Source organism: Bombus terrestris, chromosome 11 (genome assembly GCF_910591885.1).
Source record: "Bombus terrestris chromosome 11, iyBomTerr1.2, whole genome shotgun sequence".
Taxonomy (NCBI): domain Eukaryota; kingdom Metazoa; phylum Arthropoda; class Insecta; order Hymenoptera; family Apidae; genus Bombus; species Bombus terrestris.
The window spans coordinates 5,504,405-5,521,812 of NC_063279.1; the positions used below are offsets into that span (position 1 = coordinate 5,504,405).

A 17,408-nucleotide genomic window follows, 5' to 3' on the forward strand; every position below is an offset into this window, starting at 1 on the left:
AATTTCATTGGAAATTTGTTTTTCGTTATGGCAAGTTTATTTATCGGGTGATTTTTTCATAGAAATCGATGAAAAACTAATCGACTAAATGATGCACCAAACGCGTAAGTTCCTGCGGGGTGGGCGAGGGACGCCATGACAGTCGTCGTATTTTCTGTTAACCGCGAGCACGTATGCCCTTGCCAGCGTTTTCGTGAAATTGTTGCGCAGGTTGCTGTCTATCTGGATCAAAATTGGCAAGCTCGTTTCCTGAATTTCGCAGACTTTCCTTGGAATATATTGTGGAGGTGGAGGGCGAGGGCGCGTGGCCATTATCAGGGATTTGCTTGTGGGTACCCGTGGCGAGGTGAGACGTCGAGAGGCGGCGAAAGGCGTCCCCCCCTGCGTCGGGACGCGCGTCTCCCTGCATACGAGACGGCCTAGGGCCGACCAAGCGAGATGCCAGAACCGCCGACGGCACCGTACACCACGTGAGTCCACCCTCCGAGCACTCTTGATTATCGCTTCGGCCCTCTTCAACGGTTTCTAGAAATCCCCTTGTCCCCGTATCCCGAGGAACCTCCATCTTGTAGCCTCTTGTCCTCGTTCTACGAGTCACGATAATTGACGCGTCATATGCCTGAGACACCAGAAGATGGTGCCCGTGAACCCTCTGTTAACTGCGAGGGAATCTGCGGCGAGTCCTGGCAAATGTGGAAATATATCTACATACTTATTCGAGCCGTTTGTACTTACGCCTAACATTATACCATTTCACTCTATCAGCCTTTGTCGCCTTCAAAAGATGGTATTGGATGACTCACCCTTTCCCGCTCACTCGACAAAGAACTCTTAAATATCTGTGAGGTTAAATTAACTACTTTTCTTCTTTTTGTAACGTGTCGATACTTTTTTCACGATATTAACCTATCCATAGGAGCATTATATAATAATAAGTATCCGCCCAATGCTGTCTCAAGTTCATTGTATTTAGAAAGAGTTATTTCTCTTATTGATATTAAACCAATTGATTTCGAGGTTAAATTACAAGGTTTATTTTACTAGTCAGTTCCAATGGTGCAAAGGGCAATATAGATACTTTACTAATTATATATCATATCGTTTTCATAATAATACTGATTCCATTAATTTTATTGACTTTACAAGTAATGAATATATGTTATCAGATTTTGTAGAATATTAGGAATTTAGGCAAGAAATAATTTTAATTAAATTATTTTGCAGGATGAGAAATGAAATATATCAAAAACGTTTAATTAGTATCCTTCAGTGAATAAAGATGAACAGTGAGCAGCATGCATTGCCAGCGACTACGCAGGCACAACAAGAGGTAAGACCATTTTCAACTGATATGGGCTATTTACCAAACCACAAATGCGCAACTGATATATTAAATACTACATTGTGAAAATATTGTGTAATAAATTGAGAAATCCCTTTTCATTGAAATATGTATATGTATTCCCTTTATAAATTCTTCAACAAATACTTACTACTATTTCAATGCATTAATTTTTTTTAGAACTCTGTTATACCTGCTTATTCTTTTTTGCAGTTTTACATAAAATTTATGTTTGGCAGTAGGAAATAAAATTTTTTGTGTATGATGAAATTTTGTATAAAACTTTATACTTCTTTTTTTAAATTTTGCTGCTTGTAGTAAATTTAAATAAAGTAGCTTTTGCTTGAATATTTTGTACTTATCAGCTTGTTCTTTTTGCAATATAGGTATTTATGAAGCATATTCTGTATGTTAAAAGAAATAAATTTTCCCAAATATGTGTATATAGTGTATAGTATTTATAATTTTCATTATAGTATAATTCACATCACACTGTAATATTGGATATAAATGTATAAGCTTTTAACTGTAAAGTATATATTTTGTATAATTTTAGATTTAAGTATAGCTATACTTTAATTTTTGCTCAAATATGAATTTTGTATATAAATATCAATAAAATTCTGGTGATGATTGCACGAATGTATTACAAATTAATTTATAGCTTTTGTAATGCTAGAAAAAGGAATTTGAAAACTAGCGCATTTGTTGATTGGATTTGAGCCTGATGCATGCTGCTGCATGCTCTATCAATGTTGTACAAATGTTTGAATGTATATCGGTAGGATGTAAACGCGGGTCAAAGTGGTCGTCCTTCATACCCAGGTGGTTTGGCTACAACAACCAGTCTTGGCAATGTAGGGAGTACCCCGCATTCATCCGCGGACCTGCGTGTAGGTACAGCCGTAGCGTTAGCCTCCTCGGTAGCTAAATATTGGGTCCTCACCAATCTCTTTCCTGGACCGCTACCTCAGGTCTCAGTCTATCATCATTCCCACCACAACTCCTCACATAGGAGTAGTGGAGGTGGAGAGGCATCTTCCAAAGAGCCAGCCTCTTCATTGAACCAAGAAATGGCGTTGACTTCCAGTTCGCATCATCAGTCAACACCTACACACCATCATCACCAACCTTCAGTTAGCAGTAGCAGTCATCATAGTTCTTTACAACCAAATTCACAGGTTTGTTTACTTAGAGGTATGCGATGATTAGTTATTGAGTGTAGCTTATAAATGACCCAGGTTTAGTATCTGCGTTTGCAGGAATTGTGGTAATATACTGTATTGTATGTAATCTCATATAAGTGTGAGTAGATAACAAAGTTATGTCTTGTAATACATACACATGGAATGCTTGCAGTTTCACATTTATAATTTGAAGTATTGCTTCTATCACAGTTTTTTTGTTTCCATTTTTTTGTTTATTATGTATAATTGTATGTTAATTGTAATTATATATGTATAATATATATATATATAGAGCGTATCTCATTTATCTGGAAACGTGCATATGTCTCAAAAACTGTGGATGATACGAAAAAATTTTTGAAACAAATGTTGTACTATGTGAAGGGGAATATGTCATACCGATATTTATTTTATCTTGCATTAATTTCGAAAAGACCTATAAATGTCACATTTATATTTTTAAATAGATATCATATTTTTTTATCCTATATTCTTATAATCAACAACGATAAGTTCTTGAAATGTTACTTACTTATATGTTTCACATAAACCACTATCGAGATATTAATTCTTAAGAAGGATGGAAAGTTGTAGCCTTTTCAATGGTAAACAAGTAGAAAGAAAATTACACACACAATCAACTCTTTTTAGAGCCACCATGATGTACGAAGTCCGACCGAGCAACCTCCCCGTGGTGTACATTGGATAACGCCAATGCCGGCGGCATATCAAATTTGAAATTTAATATACCGATATTATGTGATTTATGCGAAAAGTACAAGTAAACAGTGTTTTGAAAATTTTTCTATAATGGCTACAACAATATGGAATAAAAAAGATGTTACTATTTAAGACAGTTAAATTATTACAATATTTGTTCCAAACATTTTTTTGTATCATCTATAGTTTTTCAGATATTTAGACATTTCCAGATAAATGGAATACACTGTATATAAATAACTGATACTGTGTTTTTAACTGTCATTTTTTTTTTCTAGTTTGCAATATGCTAAAAAAACAAAGAGCATAAAATATGTTATTATTAATTTGATGATACTTTCAATTATCTAATTGTTAGAATTATAATTTAGTTATACTGAAAAAGAATGTAGTAATATTTTTTCTTTATATTTTATTTAGCAGATACCAGTTTCTCTACCAGGCCTTAATTTAGACGGGGCACATATACCTGCCAGCGTCAGTCATTTACAAGCAGCACATGCACAAATGCAACAAATGCAGGCAGCACAACAACAACAGCTGCATCAGCAGCAACAGCAGCAGCCCCAACAACAACAACAGCAGCAGCAACAACAACAATCTCACCATCAGATGCAAAATCATCAAAACGCTCAGAACAGTGGACCAACTGCACATAATCAAAACGCACAGAGAGATGATAACAAGGTGAAAGATGAAAGTGGAAGTTGCACAACTGAACGTTGCAGTGACAATCAAGTTCACTGTCAAGTTCAATGTGACCTCCAATTACAAACATCTCAAGATTTACAACAAAGTCTTATGCAGCAGCAGCAACAACAGCAGCAACAAATTGGTGTAAACATAAGCGGAAATTCATCCAGTGAAGGCGGAAGTCAAAATAATACAGAAAAGCCTGAAAAAGAGAAAGAATTGCGTCAACTAAATATGACGCAGTATGTATACACAGTTTATATATTTATTACGTTCAATAATTTTTGTACTTCAACAAACGGTATTATAATTTTTGTATAGATTCCAAGTGCCAGATTTAAAACCAGGAGGTCATATGATGGATGTAAGAACAGCTGATGGATCAGTCGTGAAAATTAGTGCTGGGAATGAGCAAGATTTAGCAAAAACACTTGGTGTTGAAATGGTGCAAAATATGTACAAGGTGAGAGTTAATATGGCACCTTATAATAGATAATATATATAAAACAATAGTTTTTAACGTATAATTATAAAATTTGTATTACATTCTGCAGGTAAATGTTGAGGATATTAATCAGCTTTTAGCATATCATGAAGTATTTGGAAAACTACAAAGTGAAATAGCAGCTGGTACAACCTTAGTTGGAAGTACAGTTCCTACTCAAACAGTTACCACTATACAAAATGGAACTCCAATTGTACAGCAAGTTCAATTAAATAAGTTTGATATTAAATCAAGCGATGGTGAAGCTACACCAGGACCAAGCGCTTCGCCTGTATCAGTTGGAAGTCATGCATGTGAAATATGTGGAAAAATTTTTCAGTTTCGCTATCAGCTTATCGTTCATCGTAGATATCATACGGAAAGGAAACCTTTTACTTGTCAGGTATATAACGCGTGTTTTCATATTTTATCTTATATTTAATTTTTATTAAATATATATGAATTTCTTGTTTGTAGGTGTGTGGCAAGGCCTTTTTAAATGCAAATGATTTGACACGGCATGGGAAGTGTCACCTAGGTGGATCCATGTTTACTTGTACAGTTTGTTTTCATGTATTTGCAAATGCACCCTCTTTGGAACGTCATATGAAACGACACGCTACCGATAAACCGTATAATTGTACCGTATGTGGAAAAAGTTTCGCAAGAAAAGAACATTTGGATAATCATACGCGTTGTCATACTGGGGAAACACCTTACAGGTAAATTCACTTAGCTATTTCACTAAAATTTCAAAAATTGATAAAGATTACTGTAGAAAATATATTAACATTTCTAATTTTTAATTAATGAGTAATTATATTGTGTTTTTAGGATTTTAATAATATTAGTATTATCTTTATAATTATTGTCTCAAATGCATATAAAATTTTAAAATATTTATGTTTAAGTAAAATCACGATTAAAAATAATTCTATTATTTTATATTTTAGGTGCCAGTACTGTTCAAAGACGTTTACTAGGAAGGAACATATGGTAAATCATGTTCGCAAACATACGGGTGAAACACCTCATCGATGTGATATTTGTAAAAAGAGCTTTACGCGCAAAGAACATTTTATGAACCATGTTATGTGGCACACGGGAGAAACTCCTCATCATTGTCAAGCTTGTGGCAAGAAATATACACGTAAAGAACATCTCGCAAATCATATGCGTTCACATACCAATGATACACCGTTTCGCTGTGAAATATGCGGTAAGTACTCTATTTTTCCAATAATTCCTGTGACGTAAAGTATTACACGCATAAAGTATACGAGTACTCGTTATATAAAATCATTAAGATAACATCTAAAGTGAGCCATTTTTTCCATTTCAAGATCACTTTCTTTAACTTTCACTAATTTAAACTTAATGCATTTGTTATGCTAATAATGATAATAAATAACGAATAATAAATAGATATTTATTAAGATATTAAAAGAAAGTAATCTATACAGATAAAATAATAATGTTTAATTATTTAGCATTATTTTTATGTGGTGTATGTAATTGAAATATAATATAAATGGGACGATTCCAGATTATTTAAAAGATTGATATATTAATGATAAAAGATCACATGTGTTGTAGTTGGAATAGAAGTAATGCTTGTACTACAAAAAAACATTTTATGTAACACATTATAATTGATTGAGTTTACACAATCTACATCTTTTTTATAGTATTTGAGATATTTTGAAGGTAAGTTATATTTTAACTGTCATACATTGATTGACAATAAAATATTTTACATCTGATATACATTTCTTATGATTTTTATTTAGTATTAGTTATTTTTAAAATTAATTACATATCTTTGAATTAGAATTAGGAAAAATAGGAAACTTACATACTACACAAATAGTTTTCAGAACTTATATCTATCCTTCTTAATATTAGCATTAATTTAATTATTCATTTAACCATTCATTTATATATTTCTTATTTGGAAGGAATTATACAATATTTTTTATGAAAAATTATTTAACTCCTTTCATTTTAATACAATATTTTAAATTGCTTTCACATATCTATACATTTAGAAAAAGATATAAAACAACATTAGATTTCACATAATGTAGCACTTTATTAAAAATATATTTTATTCGGTGTTTTCAAAACTAAGTAAATTAATAATATTACTTCAATTTAAAAAATTTAGTATGAATGTTTTTTATAAATATATTAAATACAATAAAGAAATATTTGAAGATTAGAAGATATGAAATAAAATTCGTGAGAATTGATCGTGCATTGTGTCTAGCTGTCTCCTGTCACAGGTTGCGTGCATTCCTTTGCAGAAACGTTTTTCTAACCTTCGAATTATCAGTGAGTTCGACCATCGTATATTTTTTCTTTTTTTTTTTTTTGTAGCATTGCTATCAGTAACGGGTCACTTACCGTCGTTTTATGCATCTACACTTTACCACATTCTTCGATGTCACGACTTATTTCGTAACTCTAAGCGGTTGGTATACATATTGCGAGCACGTTTCCTTGTCTATAGGTCGCAACAATATTTATTCGAAATATTCGCGTATAATGCGTTTATCTATTTAATTTCAATTTTATTTATTTTAATTTTATTCATATTAATTTAATTCAATTGATTTATTTTAATAATTAGTAGTTTAAACAAAATTAATTTCTATTTTTAAAGTATATACAAATCCAAATATTAAGATGTGGCTTTTAAAAATTTGAAGTTCATGCCTATTATTTACTTTATTTACACGTATATTTTGCTTTTTTAATACATTTTTATAAATTAGTCCAGAATGTTACTGTCCATAATCACATTTTGCATTTAAATTATAATGATTTGAATAGCATTAAAAATTTCTTATTTAATAATTAATCATTTTTATTTAAAAAGTAGAATAAAAATTCGTTTTTGAAATGTGGGAATAGTAATTTTGCAGTGCCCCACGTGTATTTAACTATTTTGTACAATAATATTAATTATGAATAAGGGCATGAAATTTAATGTTAAATCTATATCTTACAGGGACGATATTTTTTTATTTGATTACAAAAATTCCATTTACACGACTGCTACGAAGGTATTTATAGATATTGTGGGTATTACCTTTACAGTTCGTGTTACTTCTTTATTCATACCCATATTCCCATACCTATACATATACAATATTCATACCAATATTGACACGAATATATACATAATTAATACACGCGTATTGAAATGTACAAGAAATAAGTATCTCTAATGGGAAATTTTTAAAAATATGATAGTACTGCAGTTTATCATCATCTCTTTGATGATAGATGTCTCACAAATTAATTTTTACTTTAAGCCTTTAATCAATAATCTCTCATGTATGAAATATATGAAAAAATTAAGCTGTTACTTTGGTTCTTTACCATAAAAAATCAAATAACATAAATTATCCAAAACATTTTGATGGTCCAAATCAGCATCTCATTATAACCCAATTTAATCATCATCTTGGAATCGTCCCATAATGTGTTATACATGACATGTCAATGGCAGTTTAATTACAGATCCGATTGATACTACAGTATAATCAAAGCATTGGTCTTTTGTTTTTCTTTTTTTGGTTGTTTACCGCTGCGAATACAGGTAAGTCGTTTACAAGAAAGGAGCACTTCACGAACCACATAATGTGGCACACGGGTGAGACGCCGCACCGCTGTGATTTCTGCTCGAAGACATTCACGCGAAAGGAGCATCTTTTGAACCACGTTCGCCAGCACACGGGTGAGTCTCCACATCGATGCGGCTTCTGCTCCAAATCGTTCACCAGAAAGGAACACCTTGTTAACCACATCCGCCAACACACAGGTGAGAGCGGTTGGCAGATATCCACTTCACAAACAACCAATTGTGATATTTGTCTCTAAGAGTAGTAGTTTTATATGTGAATAGAGAAATCATATTTAGTTAAGAAATACGAATCTAGGTACTTACTATATCACTGAGTCACCACATTCATGTAACGTATTATGTAACACGCATTACATACACCAAGAAATTGTTCACATCTTTGTCCAAATCTGAATCGATTCATTGTTTCATCACTCACATAAAAATGATCATTTAAGTGCATATTGTTTTCAAACACGCGTACACACACATCATTCGGTTTTGCTTCTACCCAATGTTTAACTATGATTTGCATACTTGCATGTGGAAAAAGATAAATGTATAGGTGTACATATCTTCACTTCTTTTTTAATTTTGTTTTTATTTCTTTTTCTTTTTGTTGCCTTTTGTTCAGCCTTTTTTTTGCTCTTTTTTTAATTAATAGTATACTGTTTATGATGATATACCGAGGGATAATGCGTTCGCCATTCGTGCATAACAGTTCACATTATGCCCAACTAGCAATTAGTTTAACTGATCACAATTACCCCATTTCATCATCAGATCCTATAGAGACATTTACTGTTCTGCCTAATACACCGCTCTCATATATGCTTCTTATTAACTATTTCAGAGCCTTTTCGCTAAATGAAACGTTTTCTTATTCGACTTATTATCGCTCCCTTTTTTTTGTTCGAGATATGTACATAATTCCATTCTCATTTTCATTTCATTTCATTTCATTTCATAGCAAAATTCGTTAATGAGATTTCGTTTAATGTAGAGAAGATTCATAGTTATAGAATAGTGATTTTTACTTTTCTTTCCTTTTCTTTCTGTTGTTTCTTTTGATGATAATGATATATATATAACATTTTCATTGAATATTTATCATTGTCTGGATCTGATTTTTCATCGATGTAACGTAAGGAAATGGCAAGATCAGAAATTGATTTCATAGATATAAGAATGACTAGCATTGATAATATAAATATTATCAAAACGTAATGCAAAAACTGAATGAAGCTCTCACAAACATTTAAATCTCGGTATGAAAACAGTATATTCAGTAAATCAGTCATTTATATACAGTGTCCGTCCTAAACTCTTTCCTCTAAATGATATCAACATTTTCTACGAATTAAATATAACAAAAAAAATACGATATTAAAATACAGATAAATATTTTATTAAGAAGTAATAAAAAGATACAGAATAACAACAAAATAAACGCGAGAGATTTAAGACTTGATTACCGTGGTATGTAAAATATCAATATGTACTTTTAGTGTATATCCCCGTACGTTGCATCAAAGAAAATCTGTCGAAACTAAAGTCAAATCGTGTAATGACGATTTAATGATGATTGATTGGGGAAATAAAATTCGCGATATCGTTGATTAATGTTGCGCAGGAGAGACGCCCTTCCGCTGTCAGTACTGTCCGAAAGCATTTACGCGGAAGGATCATCTGGTGAACCATGTCAGACAACACACGGGTGAGTCACCGCACAAGTGCCAGTATTGCACCAAATCCTTCACGAGGAAGGAACATTTGACAAATCACGTGCGTCAACACACAGGCGAATCGCCACACCGATGCCACTTCTGCTCCAAGTCATTTACTCGTAAGGAGCATTTGACGAATCATGTGCGAATCCACACTGGTGAATCACCTCATAGGTGTGAATTCTGTCAGAGAACGTTCACCAGGAAAGAACATCTAAATAATCATCTCCGTCAGCATACCGGAGATTCATCGCACTGCTGCAACGTGTGCTCGAAACCATTTACAAGAAAGGTAGATTCAAGTTATGAATATATTTATTTCAGATGAAAGACATATAATAGAATCATAGAATGGATTTTTTGTATGATTGTTAAGCTGCTCCTCATTGAAGCAACAATGATAAACTTTTATTGCCTATTTTATCTACGTCGAAGCATATAATCATAAAAACATTTGGATTTTGTTTCCGTATCAAATTTACACCTGTTCTTAACAAATGCGTTGTAGAACAGTTGACAAACTGTACACACTGAAAGGGTATTTGTCATGATGTCTCTTACTTTTGTTTGATCTTTGCTGCTTTGATCGAAAATAGGTAATGAGTAGCTCTTTTTGTTACTATAATTCGTCAGAAACATGAAAAAACAATTGAGCAACAATCAACAACTTCTTTAAAAGACATCGACTAAAAATGCCTTCGTTGTTGTTAGTAAGGACACAGCTTAACAATTGATTTTTTGATTAAGTTTTTTAATTATCGATAATATAAAAAAATTCTAATGAAAATATCCTCAATTTTCTGTTACAGGAACATCTCGTAAATCATATGCGATGTCATACTGGTGAACGTCCATTTGTATGCACAGAATGTGGCAAAAGCTTCCCCTTAAAGGGTAATCTACTTTTCCACATGCGTTCGCACAATAAAGGCAGCAACGCCGAGAGACCGTACCGTTGCGATCTTTGTCCAAAAGACTTTATGTGCAAAGGACATTTAGTGTCTCATAGACGATCACATTCGGACGAGCGACCACATAGCTGTCCAGATTGCGGGAAAACTTTCGTTGAAAAGGGCAATATGCTGAGACATTTGAGAAAGCACGCAGCGGAAGGTCCGCCAACACAAGTCAGCACGCCCTCTGCAATTCCTCAATCCGGTGTTCTGCCCATTCCGGCGGCAGCAGTTCTGGTCGGCCATCCTTTGGCACCCCCTGCACCACCCGTAGTCCCACAACACACCGTAGTTGTGCCTACTCCTCCGGGTGTACTGACCTCCTACTAAACCAAATGAAGAGAGCAAACATGTGAAGGAAAAACAGAAAAGCATTTTTTCATAAGGAGAAGAAGAAGTGAGTGTATACATGATGAATGTTGTGTTTGTTGACCAATGAAAGTGCGCCGTTAAGTTGCTTTCCTTCTTTTTTCTTGTTCGTCTGCTCTTTTCTCCGAAGAGGAAGAAGAAAAAGACTGTTGAAACTTGAAAGTTTCTACAGGCACAGAAGTGGGTTAATTGATAAAGTGTTGTTATGGAAAGATCGTTGTGAATTGTCGTGACTGCAGCGCCCTATTGTTCATATTTCGAACCTGTCCTCGTCGTATACGTAAGCTACGTGTAGAAAAAACGAGAAGGCTTTGTAATATGAACTTCATCAATTTTGAACAATTAATCGTGCTGCTATGATCGATAGCAGCGTATTATCCAAAGTTTGAATTACTTTGTTTCCGTCTATTTTCTTCTCCTTTTCTTTTTCTTCTCTTCTTTTTTATATGATAACTTTTAATAGATCGTTTATCAAGGGGAAAAATATTTGATATGTGTTATGGAGTTAAAAATATAAAATCGATAATAATCGCGAACCCTGCGATTCGACGATGGGCACACATAACTGCGCTATTAATTCGATTACGATTAGAAAGTAATTGCGGTAACAATATGACGCTGTATTAGTTTTATGCAATAATTTCGTATAAAAAAAAGAGTAACGAAATTAATGTATTTGCTAATTAAAAAGAACAAAATTTAGCGTGATATAATGTAATGTACGTACGACATACCTCTGAAATAATGCTGTAACCATAATTTAAAAAATTTATCGAGTAGTTTGCTTGGAGTACAAAATGAAATTATTGTAATTTGAATTATATTCGGTTTTTATCATTTTTGTCACAATTTTATCAAATTGCTCTGTTTGAGCTGAAATAAGAAAAAAGAAATGGTTATTCAAGATGATCATAAAATGTAGTAGCAATTATATTTGCGTCCGTCACATTGTTCAGCGCCACAAAATTTTTTACATTAATTATCGCTATTATTCATACAATAAATGAATTAAGAACATTTCATCGATTTGTTTCACAAAATTATACTTTCTTTTTTTCTGTTTCTTTCTTTAGAAAAAAACATAAGTTCGCTTTCTATATATAATTGGCTTAGAGATAAAAAAAAGAATTCTATATAAAATCTAATATAGTAAGAATAAATATACATTTTATTACTTGCGTAAAAAAATTCTGCATAAACGTGACTGAGAAAGATACTATATATTATAATAATGAATCATTTTCGACTTACTTAGATAATTACGTTTATTTTAATTGGCGTGTAGTTTACTTTAACGAGTTTACTTTACCTGCGAGGAATTATATTTCAAAGAAATATTTAAAAAAAGGATTTATGTTCTTTAATACGGACCCGAATGTCGAATTAAAAGCGTCGCGTTAGTTGTCCGTTTTAGTTGTAGTCATTGTTTTCTTCTCCTTTTAACTTTTCTTTTTGTTTAATCGTAATTATTATAATGGAGTGCAATATAGTTTTGCCGATTTCACTTAAGCGTTTATCCGCAGCGAAATAAACTGTTACTACACCAGATTTTAAATAATGAAAAAGCTAAGGAAGCGAAAAAAGATAAAAAGTGAACAGACGATAGCAATTCAACACTTTTTTTTATTTGTAGTATATAGGGACGATACTGAATTATTTTGATTTTTAAAATTAATTTTAAATGATTAACGCTATTTACGTTTCATCTAGTTTGAAAAGGAAAAATATTATTAACTCTAGCGATCTTGTAAGGCCATGTATTTCGTATTTACGATTAAGGGTAAAAGATAAAAGTATCGTAAGCTTGGTTCTGCGACAACATTGTTTAGTGTTATAAGTTACCTAGATATATATCACATATTTAAAAGAGTATTCAAAATAACAATATGTATGATCAGTTTGTAAAACGTAAAACACAGAAAAAGAATTCACAATTGCATGTTAACGATTGCTGCAGTACCAGGTTTACTTTAATTATGTATAATATTATAATAATAACAACTATTGAATATAGACACGAGAAAGATGATAAATTTATTAACGCGCGTGCATGCGTCACGTGGAGTGTACGACAATGTTCATCACTCCGTAGAAGTCTAGATTAATATATTACGATAAATATATCTAAGTATATCCAAACAGTTAGATATCTCGTACTATTTAAAGAAAAAAGAAAGAAAAAAAAATAATAAGGGGAAAATTAATAAATGCCGCAGGTTCACTTTATGAGTGACACACGAAATGTATGTTACATATGGAGCGTAAAATTCTCACATTATATTCGCGTAGAAAAAGAAAAAGAGATATATAGAGAAATGGAAATAAGAAGGAAACATGCAAAGATACATCTAGAAAGGAAAGACAAATATATATGTATAATATATATTGCTGATGCTTATATACATTATGTATATATATATTGTACACGACACGAAAATAGAAAAAGGAAGAAAACTATGATGCCGTACCGGAGTCACTTGATACAAATAATATTTCCGACGATATTACGCAATATATTCGTGGCATCGCTCCTTGTAATTTGCTAAAAAATCTAACAAGGAATAAATAGAAATAATGTTTATATGAATTATTATTATTATCTTATTATATTATTATTATTATTATTATTATTATTATTATTATTATTATTATTATTATTATTATTATTATTATTATTATTATTATTATTATTATTATTATTATTATTATTATTATTATTGATAATATTATACGTTACAAGAATAAAATTAAGAGTTGATTCATGCTTTTAAGAGATTTAGTTTCATGCTTGTTTTAAAAAATAGCAAGCAAGTATCAGATCCAACCAATTCCCTTTAAATCGAAGCGACTTTACAAAGATATCAAGTAGAAAACAGTAAAATGCTAGATGTTACTTTACTTTCTCAATAAGAGTCGTAACCAGTCAGTTTTGTGGATAATTTTTAATAAAATTTCTAACTACATGATCTTATCTTTTTCGGCAATAACAGTCGTTTAAATGAGAACGCTTCGGTTCGAAGTGAAATACGATGGTGAAGGAAAGAATTCAAAATATGGTTTACTTTAGATAGAAGGAAATATGTATAGAACTTTATTATGCACCATTGTAATATTATGTATCCCAGTTGTGACACAATATACACTGGTGTTATGTTAAATGTGAACACTATGTGTCCTGTTTTACATATAATAATTTCCCATGCTTTAATTCTATTTTGAATAAAATTTTCAGCATAAATTAAAGATTTAGTGATAATAGAATCGGTCTGCGATAAATTTACATTCATTTAAAAAAATTTACCATTCCTTTTAATATCTATAGAATATATAACAAAATAATAATTAGTAACAATATACAATAAAATTATCAGACCGAGAACTAACTAAACAAATATCAATAGATCATTACTGTATCTGCTGAATCAAATATATAAGATTGCATGAATATAGAGTTACCCAATGCAGTGTAAGTTGGTGAGTAGTTATAAATCAACGTCCGAGCTTCTTCCTTACTGTTTTGAAATATATGATGATTCTTACGCGCTGCACACAAAATAATTTTAGTTCGTATTGATTTCAGATATAAGATATAAAAATCTTCAAAAAAGACAAATGTACCTTCGTTAACGAAAAAATTAGCAAAATATTGTGAGATTTCAATAGCATTTTTTCCATGTGGAATTTTTTTCCCGATTATCCATTCGTATAAATTTTTCTCTGGATGAAATTGCAAGCCATAAAAAGGATAAGTGATGTGTTCCAACGAAGAAATGAATTCAACACCGTCTAAATCATGATTCAAAGACAATATTCGAAATTTATTGCTTACACCAGCACATTGTAAACCCTGCAAATCTGTTAATAAGTATCATGATCTTCAGACATATATTATTGTAAAACAAATGAATATATCTTACCCTTTTCGTAACACAATATTGGTGCTGGTTTGATGTCACTTTCTTAGTTCTCAATATGTCTTCAACATTATCTGAAATGTTAGAAAACATCCTACTTCTTCTGTAACCTAAAATATATAAAGAAAATTAGATTTTTGTTTTAAGAAACTGGTTAAAAAGGTGACATTTGAATGATGAACCTGGTGTAAATTCCAACTCGAGTGGTAGACTCTGTGCACTGCAGTTTGTCCTGTGATGGACACGTTCAGCGACAACATATGTTAACAACTCAAATCCTAAACATATTCCAAGTATTGGAAAATAATCTCCATTGTTATTCATTCTTTTTGCAATTCTGTAAACGAATTCAAAACAATTAAGAAGATTTTTCATACCATGATTAAGCAAAAGCAATACTCCTATATTGTTTCGAGTGATAAAACTATTTTTATATAATTTTATTACTTGTAAATCTTATATCCTGCATCTGCATACCCCTTATTACTAGTGAAAGACGCAGATCCACCAGGCCATAGAACTCTATAGGAAATAATATAATACATATATTATAATTTATATATTTGTCTATTTTTTCAGTCTTTCATCTTACCCATTTATTTTAGATAAAATATCTTCATAATAGCATTCATCCCTTCCAATCCTAAAAAAGAGTGGTATTACATATATATTACAGTGATAATTCAATCTATTATTTATTATAACGTTACAAACTTACCAAAGTGGAACCACTCTGGCGCCGGCTCCTTCAATAAATTTTACATAGGAGGCAGCAATATAACTTTTATTGCTTGAAAACTTCTCTTGTGCTAAAATACCTTTTAAACATAAGATTGAATAAAATATAAGAGAAACAATTTAGTTAACCAACACACTGAATAATATATTTTCATATAATCGCAATAAACAAATATTGTTTGAATAACAAATAAAATTCGCGCTTTGTCTATGTTACTAGACGAATCAGACTAATTTTAAAAACAGAATATTTGCAATTTTTCTTACTAACTCGCGGAAAAGAAAAAATTAGCAAAACGTGTAACGTGAATTTTTCCTACAAACGCTTCATATAACATTCTAACTTTTTATATTCACTTGTAGATTATATTACAACAGTTTGATGGAAAAATTGAAATCGCTCTGATTACCATCGAGTATTATCTTCCATCATCGATCCACCATCGATCTATGTGTCATGTATTACTTGAATATTAATTATTAATTAAACAAACAAACAAGCAAACAAATTTTTTATATGATTTCTAAAGCATTAAAAAAGAAGGAAAGTTAGCATAATTGATACTTTGACATATACGTGTATATGTATATACATATATGCATAGATCAATACTTGCCAATTATTGGTCTGTTGTTTACTGTAGAACTTTCACCTAGAACTGTCGTAGATTGTAAAATAGTAAGTGCAAAATTAATAAACGGTACCAACAATATCAACATTATAAAGTGTAGATATTTCTGAATTTCTGAAAACGCAGAAATCGATGCTCAGTTTATTAATGCGTTTCCCGTTGTAGCTTGTCACGTAAAATAAAAAAGGTAGCTTGAACCAAAGGAAAAAAAATTAAGGTAACAAAAAAACAAGAGAATTTATTTCTTGTACTCTGAGTTTACATTGACTGCGAATTGGTTCTAAGCTCCAGTCGTGACTTTCCAAGACTGAAGCTCTTACAATTTTGCTTTCGGTGGAATCTGTTTCTTCTTTGTTTGTCATCCCTCAATATCCCCACTACCCTGCAGGCGTACGTGACCGTTGCCACGCTTTTAGAACATTCGGTGGAAGGACCGTTAGGATATAGATGACTCAATAGGCACTTCGGCGATATACATTGTCGCCAAGACCGCCACATCTTTATCTCTATCATCAGTCCATCGGATTTGAAGTATGCCGGTCGTGACAAGCTCCACGCTATATAAATAACTATCCTCTCATATATGTAATCATAGAATATTTGTGTATATGATAAACCATGGTATACATTACAAATTATATAAGATAAGGAATTATATAAAATATTAGGTCATCCTATAAGTTCGTGCCGACTTTTATGTATACATTTCACGTGTCGATTTATAAACATACGGTGATAAGGGGCCATGCACTTGAAAAGTGGGAAGAAGTTGTACAACGAGAGGGAGATTACATTTTTTCATGAAACTAAAATGTATGTAAACAATCTTAACATATATAACCGCTCGAAAAACGACACGAACTTATGGGATGACCTAATATATGCAAGAAGTCTTTTAGGGTTATCGTTCATTACGAAAAGCGGATTTTCCTAACCCTACACTCGTGTAACCATTGGTGGAGAACGGCCAATACTCATCAATATGTTCTCCTCCTAGATCTCAGTTTGTTAATCGATC

The 17,408-nt window shown here is 31.8% G+C and overlaps 2 protein-coding genes and 2 long non-coding RNA genes across 15 annotated transcripts; 1 reads left to right on the forward strand and 3 right to left on the reverse strand.

The window, feature by feature from the left end:
- Positions 1-14: 14 nt before the first annotated feature.
- Positions 15-857, reverse strand: LOC110119702. Of its 2 annotated transcripts, none has more exons than XR_002308198.2 (2): positions 750-857; positions 15-683 (listed from the first exon to the last, which is right to left on the reverse strand). It is a non-coding gene; the product is annotated as an uncharacterized LOC110119702 (long non-coding RNA). The 2 variants fall into 2 exon arrangements; XR_007225798.1 differs by having other exon boundaries at positions 15-704; positions 750-812.
- Positions 20-14,270, forward strand: LOC100650734 (zinc finger protein 271). Of its 11 annotated transcripts, none has more exons than XM_048410370.1 (12): positions 20-470; positions 1,225-1,330; positions 2,128-2,523; positions 3,670-4,184; positions 4,264-4,405; positions 4,497-4,829; positions 4,904-5,148; positions 5,380-5,645; positions 8,034-8,255; positions 9,691-9,774; positions 9,859-10,076; positions 10,594-14,270. In XM_048410370.1, exons 2-12 carry the CDS (start codon positions 1,280-1,282, stop codon positions 11,065-11,067), a joined length of 2,946 nt encoding a protein of 981 aa, XP_048266327.1. In that variant the 5' UTR covers positions 20-470; positions 1,225-1,279; the 3' UTR covers positions 11,068-14,270. The 11 variants fall into 11 exon arrangements, with proteins under 11 accessions (XP_048266327.1, XP_012168865.1, XP_012168866.1 ...); XM_012313476.3 differs by having other exon boundaries at positions 21-470; positions 2,128-2,235; positions 2,317-2,523; positions 9,691-10,076; XM_012313475.3 differs by having other exon boundaries at positions 3,673-4,184; positions 9,691-10,076.
- Positions 8,157-9,216, reverse strand: LOC105666220. The gene is made up of 2 exons (XR_001099115.3): positions 8,382-9,216; positions 8,157-8,310 (listed from the first exon to the last, which is right to left on the reverse strand). It is a non-coding gene; the product is annotated as an uncharacterized LOC105666220 (long non-coding RNA).
- On the reverse strand, positions 14,175-16,724 carry LOC100651812 (gamma-glutamyl hydrolase A). The gene is made up of 8 exons (XM_003398756.4): positions 16,376-16,724; positions 15,739-15,838; positions 15,613-15,663; positions 15,468-15,542; positions 15,203-15,357; positions 15,024-15,130; positions 14,725-14,953; positions 14,175-14,649 (listed from the first exon to the last, which is right to left on the reverse strand). Exons 1-8 carry the CDS (start codon positions 16,476-16,478, stop codon positions 14,501-14,503), a joined length of 969 nt encoding a protein of 322 aa, XP_003398804.1. The 5' UTR covers positions 16,479-16,724; the 3' UTR covers positions 14,175-14,500.
- Positions 16,725-17,408: the final 684 nt, after the last annotated feature.